This window comes from Rhyacophila brunnea, unplaced genomic scaffold (assembly GCF_057557595.1).
Source record: "Rhyacophila brunnea isolate RB1 unplaced genomic scaffold, BYU_Rbru_1.0 scaffold_4, whole genome shotgun sequence".
NCBI lineage: Eukaryota > Metazoa > Arthropoda > Insecta > Trichoptera > Rhyacophilidae > Rhyacophila > Rhyacophila brunnea.
In genome coordinates this window covers 42,895,709-42,907,800 of record NW_028233068.1, presented here as the reverse complement: position 1 = coordinate 42,907,800, position 12,092 = coordinate 42,895,709, and the positions used below count along the sequence as shown (strand labels likewise).

The 12,092-nt window shown below is 33.4% G+C and overlaps 1 protein-coding gene across 1 annotated transcript in view; it reads right to left on the bottom strand.

The window, feature by feature from the left end:
- Positions 1–12,092, bottom strand: part of LOC147067393 (apolipophorins-like) — a 93,143-nt gene that overhangs the window by 32,347 nt on the left and 48,704 nt on the right. Inside the window, exons 30-41 of the mRNA XM_085954389.1 lie at positions 10,548–10,653; positions 9,680–9,860; positions 9,064–9,239; positions 8,617–8,762; positions 8,231–8,497; positions 7,664–7,805; positions 6,663–6,804; positions 5,481–5,681; positions 4,457–4,692; positions 3,489–3,662; positions 3,091–3,243; positions 1,896–2,073 (exon numbers count right to left, since the gene is read on the bottom strand). Coding sequence (XP_085810515.1) covers positions 1,896–2,073; positions 3,091–3,243; positions 3,489–3,662; positions 4,457–4,692; positions 5,481–5,681; positions 6,663–6,804; positions 7,664–7,805; positions 8,231–8,497; positions 8,617–8,762; positions 9,064–9,239; positions 9,680–9,860; positions 10,548–10,653 — 2,102 coding nt within the window. The remainder of the gene's footprint in view (positions 1–1,895; positions 2,074–3,090; positions 3,244–3,488; positions 3,663–4,456; positions 4,693–5,480; positions 5,682–6,662; positions 6,805–7,663; positions 7,806–8,230; positions 8,498–8,616; positions 8,763–9,063; positions 9,240–9,679; positions 9,861–10,547; positions 10,654–12,092) is intronic.

Here is a 12,092-nt window from a genome sequence, read left to right as displayed (position 1 = left end):
AATAATACACTAGCATTAACACACCTTCTACAAAAAATGTAATGCATAGATCAATACTACATATTTTTTGGAAATCGATATTACCACCGATTTTTGTGTGAAGGACTTGTCTGACTTTGACAACTGATGAATAACAGGAATGTATATTATTTATGAATAACAGGAATGTATATTATTTATAAATAACACTAATAGTTAATATATTTGATTTGAGAATTTTTTATACTTCAATTTGAAACGTGAAAGGGTGAATCAATATGTCAAGCAATCTGGGATCTGATTTTGACATCTGAACAGTGGACCACTTTGTTACTTGTGGAAAAAGATATGCTCAGGCTTTCAGTGGCGCACCCAGGATTTAATATTGGGGGGGACCCAAGGAGGAGAATGTAAATTAGTCCCATAGGCTCTTTTTCTTCTTCACAGCCTAATTTCTCGTTTATCGGTCTTTTGTCTATTGCACTCGGTGTACCTATACCATGGTCCCCACATCCTGAAACGGGCCTTCAGGCTAGGATATTTGGTGCGCCCCCTACCTACCGCTAAGATTAAAGGCAGTGTGAAACACTACATTAACGTTTTTCAAATTGTGTTTTAGTTCAAATAAAGGGTATTTATACAGTGAATTATTGGCAATTTTCAATACATCTACTTTAATAATGGAGCTGTCGAGTATCGACACATAATAATCAAAAAATATATTGCACAATTATATAAGTAATTGAAAATGTTCATGGTCATGAAGTATAATAGCGCCTAGTATAATTAAAGTATAATTTGCTATTAAAGCTAATTTATGATGTGTGTTTATCTCACTTATCTGGTCAACCCGACACGCCGGGCCCCCCACAGCCCGGGCCCCCAAGGCTAGAGCCCTGTCAGCCTTTCCCAGCCATGACCTACACCACTCCGGAATTCGGGTGGACACCGAGAATTTGTTGACAGTTCCATTAGGGATTGGGTTTCTAAAAAAACCTGACATTAGTGTTTCGAAATTTTTGTGTTTAATGTTTAATGGATTAAAATCTAAGAAATTTTTCTAACAAGGGTGCTGGAGAATTATTACAAATTTTTTTTTATGCCGTGTTTTTATTTGTCTAAGCCCAAAGGTTATAGTTTATTGGCTTTCAATTTCAATGTTTAAAATCATTCTGATAATTTTCATTTTTGGGGTGTGCCAGGGCCCTTTGGCCCCCCCTGGGTGCGCCACTGCAGGCTTTATTAACCTAAAAATGGTGTTGGTTGGATTCATCATCAACTGGCCTGGCCAAAAATAGAAAATGTCTACATGTTGGGAGCAATTATTGACCACAAGCATACACAAAAACCTTTTTCTGGAAAATATATCCAAAATGCATGTAATATAATATGATTTATAACCACATTCGGTAACATGACAATCGTTTGAGTTTGTAGTGCTCTCTCTACAGCAGATAATTGAATTACATACTTTTAAACAGAAGTCTAGCCTTACAATAATCACAACAAATCGCGCTTATCACAGTGGAACAATTTAACGTTGAACATGCGCTAGAGCAAAAAATTTTGGCAGTCCTAATATTATGATTAATGTTACGGTTTTTTTATGGACAGTATTTGCATCAAACCTGTGATATCGCTTCCTCTCGTTCGGCACCCGTTCGACTATGTCTAACTGTTATACACAGTTATGATTAAATTTTCAGAAGTGATATTTTAACTTTTGAAGTTTAACTGTATAACCGAAAAAGAGATGCTTTATGAGGTTTCTTAATAACACAATAGATAAAACAATATTGGTTTCATATCTAACTAAAGTGTATTGTATTTGCAGATGATAAATAATTGTAAATTGTCAAGAATACTATCAGTTAATGGGAAAAGAAAATTGTGTAAAAAATAGATTGGATACTAACTTCCAAGGTCTGCATTTATTTTGAATGTGAGGCCATCATCAGTATTGAAGGAAGCGTCAGCAGAGTATTTCATGTCCTCGAAGAGTACGAGTTTCAAGTTGCACTTGGTGTATCCGGTATCGATGTCTTCGCTGACAATATTTTCCATATCGATCACACAGCCAACCGGTGTTTGTACCTATACATATACATGTAACAAAAAATTCTATTATATTGGTAGATATTGGTATTTTAATAAATTAATTATCTGAGATTTTCGCAGTTGTTTGTTATCAAAATAGATTTATGGGCTCTCACCTTCCAAAAATCTATTATGAAAATTAATTACAATTTAAAATGTGTTCAACCACAGAACAACACTACTGAAAATTTTAATGGGATTATAGTCGGACAATTTAAAAAGGATGTGGAGGGGTTAATGTATCCTACTGAATAGATTAAGATTCAAGTGGAGGATGATTTTGCAGTGAGCCACGGTATAGCTAGAGCACCATTATTTAAGTAGTTGGTACATATTTTATATTCTAATCGATTTAAGATTTGTACTATTCCCGATTTGGGTTGTTTTTTTGCGACCTGAGTTTCACTTTTCGATGTCCTCAGGCACTATGCGCACTCACCAATCGTAAATGCACACCGACAATAAATACAGTTAATTCTTGTGAATATAAAATTCTCATTTAACTTAGTAGGTAATAAGGTTTTTACATTCTCTTATTGTATTAATGTTATATAAACCTGAGTCAACTGTTTGTTTACCGGTGTGCATTTAACTTTGCTGTTCTCATAGTGCCTGAAGATCCCGAAATGGAATAGTACAAAACTTAAATCAACTAGAATTTAAATTCAAATTCTATCAAGTATCCTCTGTTGACAGTATTAGTTTTCTAATAAGCATTTGTGTAACCATTTTCGTTTAACAAGTTATGCATTACTATTTTTTGATTTACAATAGAGTTCCATGAGTACAATAAAATACATGTATTATTTATAAATACTAAATCGAAGGCTTCTTGAATATGTACTTATCTGACAAAAATATACATTTTTGCATTCATTAAAATAGTTTGAAACCCTCATTTTCCAAATAATTTGAGAATTGTTTTAAACACTGTGAAAAGTAACATTAACGGTTAGATACAATGTATTTACTATTCAATGGAGTCATTGAAATGGAAAATTCCCTCATACATACATTTATTTTTTGCGACTGAGGATTAATTGTGATGAGGAAGGTCTCTTCCAATTTGTCCTCTTCTACTTTCAACACTGAGCGACCTTCCACTTTGAGTGAAGTGCTTCCGACCAACGTGATTTCTTCGAATCCGGTATATTCAAAATTGTGAGCCTAAAAATTTGGAAATTTAATTTAGGGTGCTGTCCCGTTGCAAGTTTCTGCACCTCTCACTTTTTTACATGTGTATGTGATTAAGGAGTGTATACATTTGGCACAATTTTAATTTTAATTAAAAAGAGGTAAAAATAGATGTAATAACAATATAATTACATATTAATATTATGGTATAAGTGAAAATGAGTTTACAAATAATACGTAAGTTTTGAAAAATAGAAGATATGAATTGCTTAAATTACCTTTCCATCGACCTTAAAGTTTACGACATGCTTGGAATCATCCCCGTTGATGGCTGGCTTTATGCTACCTTCAATCAAAATCATTTTTTCCTTTGTATCGAAAATATCAATCTCCGAAACCAAATTTCCATCCAATTCTCCGTTTATTTGGGACTTAATTGTCATTTTAGATTCCTACTCATAAAAAAATTAAATTGAATTATAAAATATGTATTATAATAATTACCTACTTTATAATTATTTTTTGATCTCGATGATGGCTATTAAAATGCTGTTAAATAATAATTGAGGAGCTTAGAATTAAAAGGATCCAAGTACATACATAAGTGTCAGTAAATCAACTTAAAACATAAATTTTTGACCATAATATTATATTCCACAGAATTCTTGAAATCTATTATTATTATTACAAAAAATAATATTGGTGTTTATTGAATTTTATTTGCATTTTCAATTTTAGTTAAAGGGGCATATGTCAGGCCAAGGCATTGGATGCGTTGTTATAAAAAAAATAACATTATTATATACACAGGAGTGCATGGATTGTAAATCAATGTTAGGGAATAAAAATGCTCATAACTATTCATACAAATGAGTTACATTTTTTAATTCTTTTTCAGGCGTGAATCGGTTGTGTACTGATATGAAAAATGCTTAATTATACGTCACTTGAACTGCTTTAATCCCCAGTTCTTCAAGGAGTATTTTTGTTATTCAACTACTTTAAGACACATCCAAAATGCAACAGTACTATTTCAGAATGTGACAAATCTTATTTATGTTTATAATGATTTTTCTTTTTACTATACAAATCAATGTAAACTTTCAAACATTCATCTATTATAGTTTTAAAATGAAGCTTGAAAGGGTTTACAACTTATCCTGAAAATGGCAGGTGCAAATAGAGAAAAAAATGAGTTTCCTTCAATCATAATTAAATATTGAAAAAAAATTTAATCAAAATGTACCTTAGCTCCCGGATAAACGAAGAATACATCTCCTTCAACGGTATAAGGGTTTGAATCATTCAGCTTCATATCAAATGCTGTTCTAAAGTGGACTTTAGATTTGGGATCATTCTTGTTCAAGTAGATGATAGATTCAGCCAGATAGGCCTCATCGGTTTCAGACGAGTGGTACATGGACGTTGTCTCGAAGGTCATCACTCGGGTCGGAATGGTAACAGCGAGATATGTCTTGTACTCTATGGAGGACAAATCGAATATTTCATTTTCAGGAGCACTGAATATGTACTCCACTAACTTAAAATTCAGTATTGCATTGAACTATGTCGTTTAAACATCTAAACTGGTTAACTTGTGAACGCACACCATTAAATTCAATGAAAAAATATACAAGTGAATGTAACTTCATCAAAGATCATGGAACGTTTATTATAAGCTTGAAAAATTCATCTTTTCTTAAATAATAAATAAGGTAGGTATGTGAAAAGTGCAATGGTCCTAGTACATGTTAGGTTAGGTACAGATTCCATAAATGATTTTTTTAATACCACTATCTTCATTTGTGCCAATTTGTAAAGTTAAGATTATTTTTAAGATCAGTTTATGTATTTCCACTTTCAAGATTCTTAATTTTACATAAAACACATAAAATAATAAAATTCTTCATATTATGCAATACACACTTCGCAAATGGATTTCAAGAATTATTACAAACAATAATTTTATTTTATTCATCTTTGTTTGGTGTCATAAAATTAATACTACCTGTCATTATAGAAGGTTGGTTGGTTTTTTCTAATGATACTGAGGTTGTTAATTCATAAAGGCGTATGGGACATTTTGGTGAAAAAGAATTACTAATGAGGTGGATTCATTAGAAATTCACAAAAGTGCGGCACCAAGTGTTATTCTTTGACAAAGTTACAACTAATTTTTGGTAAGATAGTTATTAGGATATGAAAAATAAATTATGATGAATCAGGAAACCATTATTATCTCCTTTTGGCTTAACAAACTTGATACTTACTTTCATCAACTTGTGCGCTGTGGCTTTTAATCTTGTATATGTTGTCACTTCTTTCAATTTCCATGTCAAAGAGATTATTGGGAAGTTTTTCAGCGTCTGTATGGAACTCTGACATCAGGCTGAATCGATCGGGGAATCCAAGCTTTTTAAGATCCCATTTGATCTCTAAGGTTTCATTGTAGTTTGTGTTGGGATGACTTCCTGGAAGAAAAAGGCAATAAATGTTAATTACACAGAACATAGAAGAGCGATATACATGGAAAATCGCACAAACCCGAGAAAAATACACCACAGTAAATAAAATGGAAATAATTTAATGTTCCTTGGGCGGCTCGGTACCATTTGATCCACAGTCCAGTACCGGTCCGTGGACCGGGAGTTGGGGACCACTGATCTAGGGCACTACCTTTAGATCGATTTATATTATCTGGAATTCTTTTTGATCATAAGCTCTGTATGATTATAAGAAAAAGGTACAATTTAAAGAGACAATATTAAAAACATTTATTCTGGAAGTAAAATAAATGTTTTTTTTTATTTTTTCAATTATCTGGATTTATCATAATATGAACAATCTTCATATCCAATTAGTCCAGATAATTGAGGTTCTACTGTACTATAAATACAAATTTTAGTGGTCTATTTTATTTAGGTATATCTGTATCTTGAGTGACACCACGGACCATGTGGATGAACTGATCATGATCATTATCAAGATAGCTCTGCAGTGTTGGCTGGCTGGCTTCTTGAAGAAAACTTTTACAGTCCCCTCTACATTGCACCAATTACCAATGTTAAGAACTCGCAGATCCTTTTTAACTCCACCCAGTCACTTACCAGCACTCCGTCTTCACTCAGGCTTAAAGATGGTCAGACTCATCAGAGGAGCTGTGTTATGTTTGAGTTCACAATTTAGGTTATACAGATGATGAATATAGTGACGCTGACATGGATAAATCTCATATAACGTTCAATCGGCGCTGATGCAATGGAAATATAAAAAATCCATTGTCTATGGTTATGATGCATTTATGGAAAGAAGAAGTAGGAAAGAAAGTTAATTTCCTTCTCCCTCTTCTCTACTGTCAATATGATTATAAGCACATTATGATAGTATTGATTACATTGTATCGTTTTGTTAGTATAATCTAGAATTTCATTTTAGTAAAAAAAATTGCTTACCTTTTTCAATGACCGAGTTCACATGGATACGAGCGCAGTCATTGGCCGACTCACAATATTCCGACGCTAGCTTGTACACCCATTCTGAATCCTTGTGTTCGAATGTGAAGGATTTGTCTCCAATGGTGGCACCGAACAAAACCTAATTGACAATATATGTGTTGATGGATATCAAACGCCGTAAAGTCCACATATTGAAAAAAATGACTTATGATATACGTTTAATAGAGTATGCAAATCTGCACATTATGGTATACTGCAAACCCCCAAAAGCCCACTGTTTACGTATGAAATCACGTTTCGAAAGATCAATATTTTTTCAAACCACCTTAAACACAAGCTAAAGATGAACGATGGCACCTATCATTTTCCTTAATTTCTAAACAATTATAACAGAAAATGGATGTAGAAGTGGATTTTGCGGATCCAGACAAAGCCAGAAAGAGGTCGAGCACCGAAGCTAAGAAGAAAAATCCTTGTAGCCATCGTGGGTATTAGATTCAATTATCTTACAATATCTCACATGTTACAACCATTTGTATTACAAGATATGATAAAACTGCATTTTTCTCAGTTTGACATTCAGTGGACTTTACGACGTTTGATATGTGTCAACACATATAATAATAATTGAAATGATTATAATTAATTGAAAAAAATTGTAGTGAATTAATAAATTAACAGCGACCAAGAAATAAGTTTGAATTGATTTTAAAATAATGTATATTTATAGAACTTGATACATTTTGGGAAACTGCTATTTTTTAAATTTTGTATTTTAATGAATATTAGATATAATTATTATACACAGTAGGTTCATCAAAAGCAAAGACTTTGAACAGGTTTTTTGATCAAAACCCTCCCCGCCACTTAAATGTATTAACATTTTTCCCCGCAAAGCTTTAGCTGATATTGGTCGTATGATCACCAAATTTACTTGTCATTTTTTTACCCATTGACACTGTTATATAGTAATACTTTTTATTCTACAAAATACATACGTAAAAGGGGATATTTCTAGGGTGGCGTATTCCTTCACTAGCATATTTGAGGTGAACTTCTTTACTGACTCCCCTCACATCGAATTTCCCATCTGATGCTAAAGTAACTCCTTTGTCTGTCGTTGAAAAATGATACTGCATTCTGAAAATCAAGCATCAAATTTATACCTTCTAGTACTGAATTATATATTCTCAATTTTAAATGACAACGCTTACAATACTATAAATGGTGTTAATATATTATTTTAATTTCTAGGATAAAAAAAGATAGAGCATAATAACGACATAATATAAAATATTCCCATAAAGTCTACAGATTGTTCGGACTAGACTCCCAAAGATATTCTAAATTCTTAATTTTTTACCGTAACATAACATAGAAATAGTTAATAGAAGTACCTACCAATTTAAATTATAAACATATTTTCTTAATCTTGACATTTTTAACAAAAGAAACATATTGTTTTGTTTTGTCTACTGAATTGAACTTGAATTGAGCAAACGGGTGGCAACCGGTCGTCGTGGAAAATCTTTTGAAATAAAAACAGAAGAGAAAGAATCACTCACTTTCCAGTGATGAAAGGTTTCCCTTTCTCTTTGGCTTCAAACTGAATTGCCTTGGCTACATCGGATTTCTGTGCAAGACCGCTGGCCGTGAAGTCGACATCGTTCAAATCCAGGTTGGCACAGTTGACGTGCCCCTTCACCTTGAATGTCTCTTCGGATTTGAAGTCGCCGCTGAGTATCAGATCAAAGTTGAAGTCTCCCAACTTCTCAAAGGTGACATGGCCTTGGTACTTTCGATCGGGTAATTTCATGAGCTTGAAGTAAATCCTGAAATAAAACAAATTAAAATAAGCCATAGAATCATGACATGAATTTTACTTATATGACTATTCATTTAATTATCAGAACTAAACTGAAAACATTAGGCAAAAGTGGGTTAATTTTACCTTTTGGGCTCAGAGTAAGGGTAGGAATATTTCAAGTCGAGGAGAGATGCGCCGTCTCTGTCGTAGTCGAAATTCACCGCAGTGAAGTATTTCTTGCCATCAATTTCAACATCCACTGAGGTACTAAACTTGCTATTTGTTTCAAACTGTAAATAAGAGAAGTCAAATCAGCAATTGCACGGCAATACAATAATATCAGATTCCTTAATCTTCATTACGTTAACATTCAGCAGCAGTTGTAAATTTGTACTACAGACCGGTATAAGGCAGGTGGACTAATTTTAAATTAATTCACTCGTCTGGCACCAGGGTGTAGATGACAAAACTACACTCAAGATTACTGATCGTGCAGGAGTCTCATCAACTAGTTTTGGATCACAAACATTTCCATGATCGAAACCATAATCTAATACGTTCATTCAAGCTTTCAAATTCAAATTTTCTTACTGTGTATATATAGTTAGATTTAATTGTCCTCGTTCCTTTGTTGTATGGTAAAGTTAAGGTGCTTTTGTATTCTCCGTGAGTTGCTTTCGGATAGTCACTTGATCCAGTCAAAGTGTATTTCAATACTTTACCATGTGAATCCAAGACCACGTCGAGTACCATATCCCTCTTATCTCCTGAAATAATAAAATTAGTAATTCAGAGAAAAATGTTATATTGTCAATAAACTGTCAGTAGACATGAAATCCGGTTCTCAATTATATCTCGAATCGCTCTAACCCAAATGTCATTAAGGTGTAAAAGAAACAAGGATATATGAAAATATTTGAAGAATAGACAACAATTAAGAGTCTAAAAACTGTGCCACTATTCTCGATATCCATTATTTTATCTTTGACTTTTAGTGGACATCACTGGTAGAAGATATTATTAATTATAGTAATGATGATGGTTTCGCTTCAATATTCACACTATCTGATAGTATCTCCCTATTGTGAAGCATAATGTCAAGCTCATCGGTTACTCGGTTAACATTGGAATCGAATAGCAGTCTCCTCCGAGTTGCCGGCTTAAGTATGTCTGTTGTACAGTTGATTAAGTATATTAAAATGCGGACCTGAATCGTCGATAGTGTGTTTTTCGTTCACTTGGATGGCGAATGGCTGACGATCAGGGAGTTCAACAGCGAAATTGCCCGAGTAGACTCCCTCACTGCTTCCCGCATAGTCGAGATTGTACACATAGCTGTCAGAATTCACAACAAACTTGGTATGAGCTGTAATGCTAGAGGACTGCACCTGAAATAAATACATTGGACAATTGAAATCAGGGCAGGTGTATAAATTGTTTAATAAATATGTATATATAATAAGGAACAGAGGAACAGTGTGATTTTTCACTTCAGGTATGCATGGAATTATATATCGTTTCACAATTTTATTTTTTATTTACAAAGTTAACTGCTTGGAATGGAACGGTTATGGGTTCAAGTTTAAGTCCTATTTGGTAAAAATATTTTTCAAAAATCTAATAGGTATGTTTCTGATGTTTAATGTTTTGAAAAAATCAGCTCACCGTACAGAGGAAACCGAAAAGAAAACGTGGTGTAATTATCATTAAAATACAAAGTGTTGCATCCTGCCTTTGTCCAAGAGTTCTCTCCGTCTGTCTTTGCCGCTTTCGAGATCAGTATCTGGAGTATATCGCAATCGTCTAGCTAGCGAATTTTGGACTTCTGTTCTGCGCCCTATTTATTTAGATGACTTAATCTGTTTGTCAGTTTATTATTATCGTTCATACAGCGCATGTGACCTAGCCAATGCAGCCTCCCGATCATAACTGTTTGACTTGCGCTGCAATATTTTTACAGACCATAGGGCTCAGTGTTTTATACTTTCAACTATTGCCATTCCTGATTGATCCGTGCATACGGTGGAGAATGTTTCAAATAATACAATACACATTTATGTAGTTTGATGACTTACGTATGCATAATCGCTGGATTCATTGTAAGATGCCTTTGACGAAAGTACAATGGTGCGTAATTTTTCACTCGGAAGACGGATTGTCAAGTCGATATTGTTTGAGTACCTGAAAAATTATAAAATAATGGAATAAAGGAAAATAACAAAAATTGTTGGAAGAGCCTCTCTAAGCTGATTGTATCCCTGTCGGTCATATGAATCGCTATATTTATCAAAATTGCTGATATTATAATTGTCTACCTATTCATATCGTTGTTATCATCATCAACTTGGATCAATCCACTGTTGGATGGAGGTTATCCCAACATGATTCTAATCCTCTTGGTCATATGAATTGCTATATTTACCAAAATTGACGATATTATATGCCTACCCATTTACATCATCATTATCGTCATCAACCTGTATCAATCCACTGCTGGATGAAGGCCTCTCTGAGCTGATTCTACACCTTTCGGTCTTATACATTTCTATTCTTATAAGTCTATTCCTTTCAGATGTATACATTGCTTCATTATTTATCAACATTTGTATCAACGTTAGATATGAATGTCCCGCACCGAGAAACTATATTGTTTAATGCTAAAACTTTAATTCAAAAATTTGATTTTTTTAATATTATTCTATGGCTGGAACCATTTATTTTTTATAGACAATGAAACAAAATAATGTTTGGATTTATTTTTTACACTGCTAACCTTCTTCTATTATCTAAATGGGATCCGGGGGAGATTAATATTCACCGTTATATTGGATCGCTATTTATGATAATCACATATATTTCTTCATATTCGAATGATTGAGATGTATAATTATTTATCATATTTAAATGCACGTGATTTAATGAAACATGTATATACCAACACGTCATATATTGTATCAAAATGTCAGTGGTTGCTATCGGTGATTGCTAGCTGTTCTGCTAAACCTAGCAGCCTGAGGTGTCAGACGACATTCGGAAAGTCAAAGTCCAGAATGACAGAACTACGCATACGACCCCAAATTTATATTGGCAGTGACGACTTGCAAATTGTAAAACTGACAAATCAGCGAAATGTCAAACTGTCTGAGATGAGAATGAAAATCCATCCCGAAGGGGAAAGTATGCCATGTTAGTACGCCATCTATGCATACTTCACAATTTTATTAAAATCCAACACCATGTCATTAAGACACCAAGCTGTCTAACGACTAGCGAGGCAGACTGGCGAGAGCCAGCTGGCTCAGCTAGTATTTAATTTTATACATATTTTATGGATGTATCAAATAATATATTAGTTCAAAAAATATAAATGTTCTCATTTCGCCCAATCTAAATCTATCTATCTATCCATATCCAAACTAACACCTTGAGCTAAAAGTAGTATTTATTAACGATATCTGAAAATATATAATAATTGTAGTGCTAGTCTTCGAAAATTAGTGACAGATGATTTTTCAAATGAACATTAATAATATGTATTACAAATTTTATAGCCTAAAAAAGGTTGATGTGGGGCATCTATCCGCACTTTACTCTATTTTTATATTCGTTTTAGAAGTACT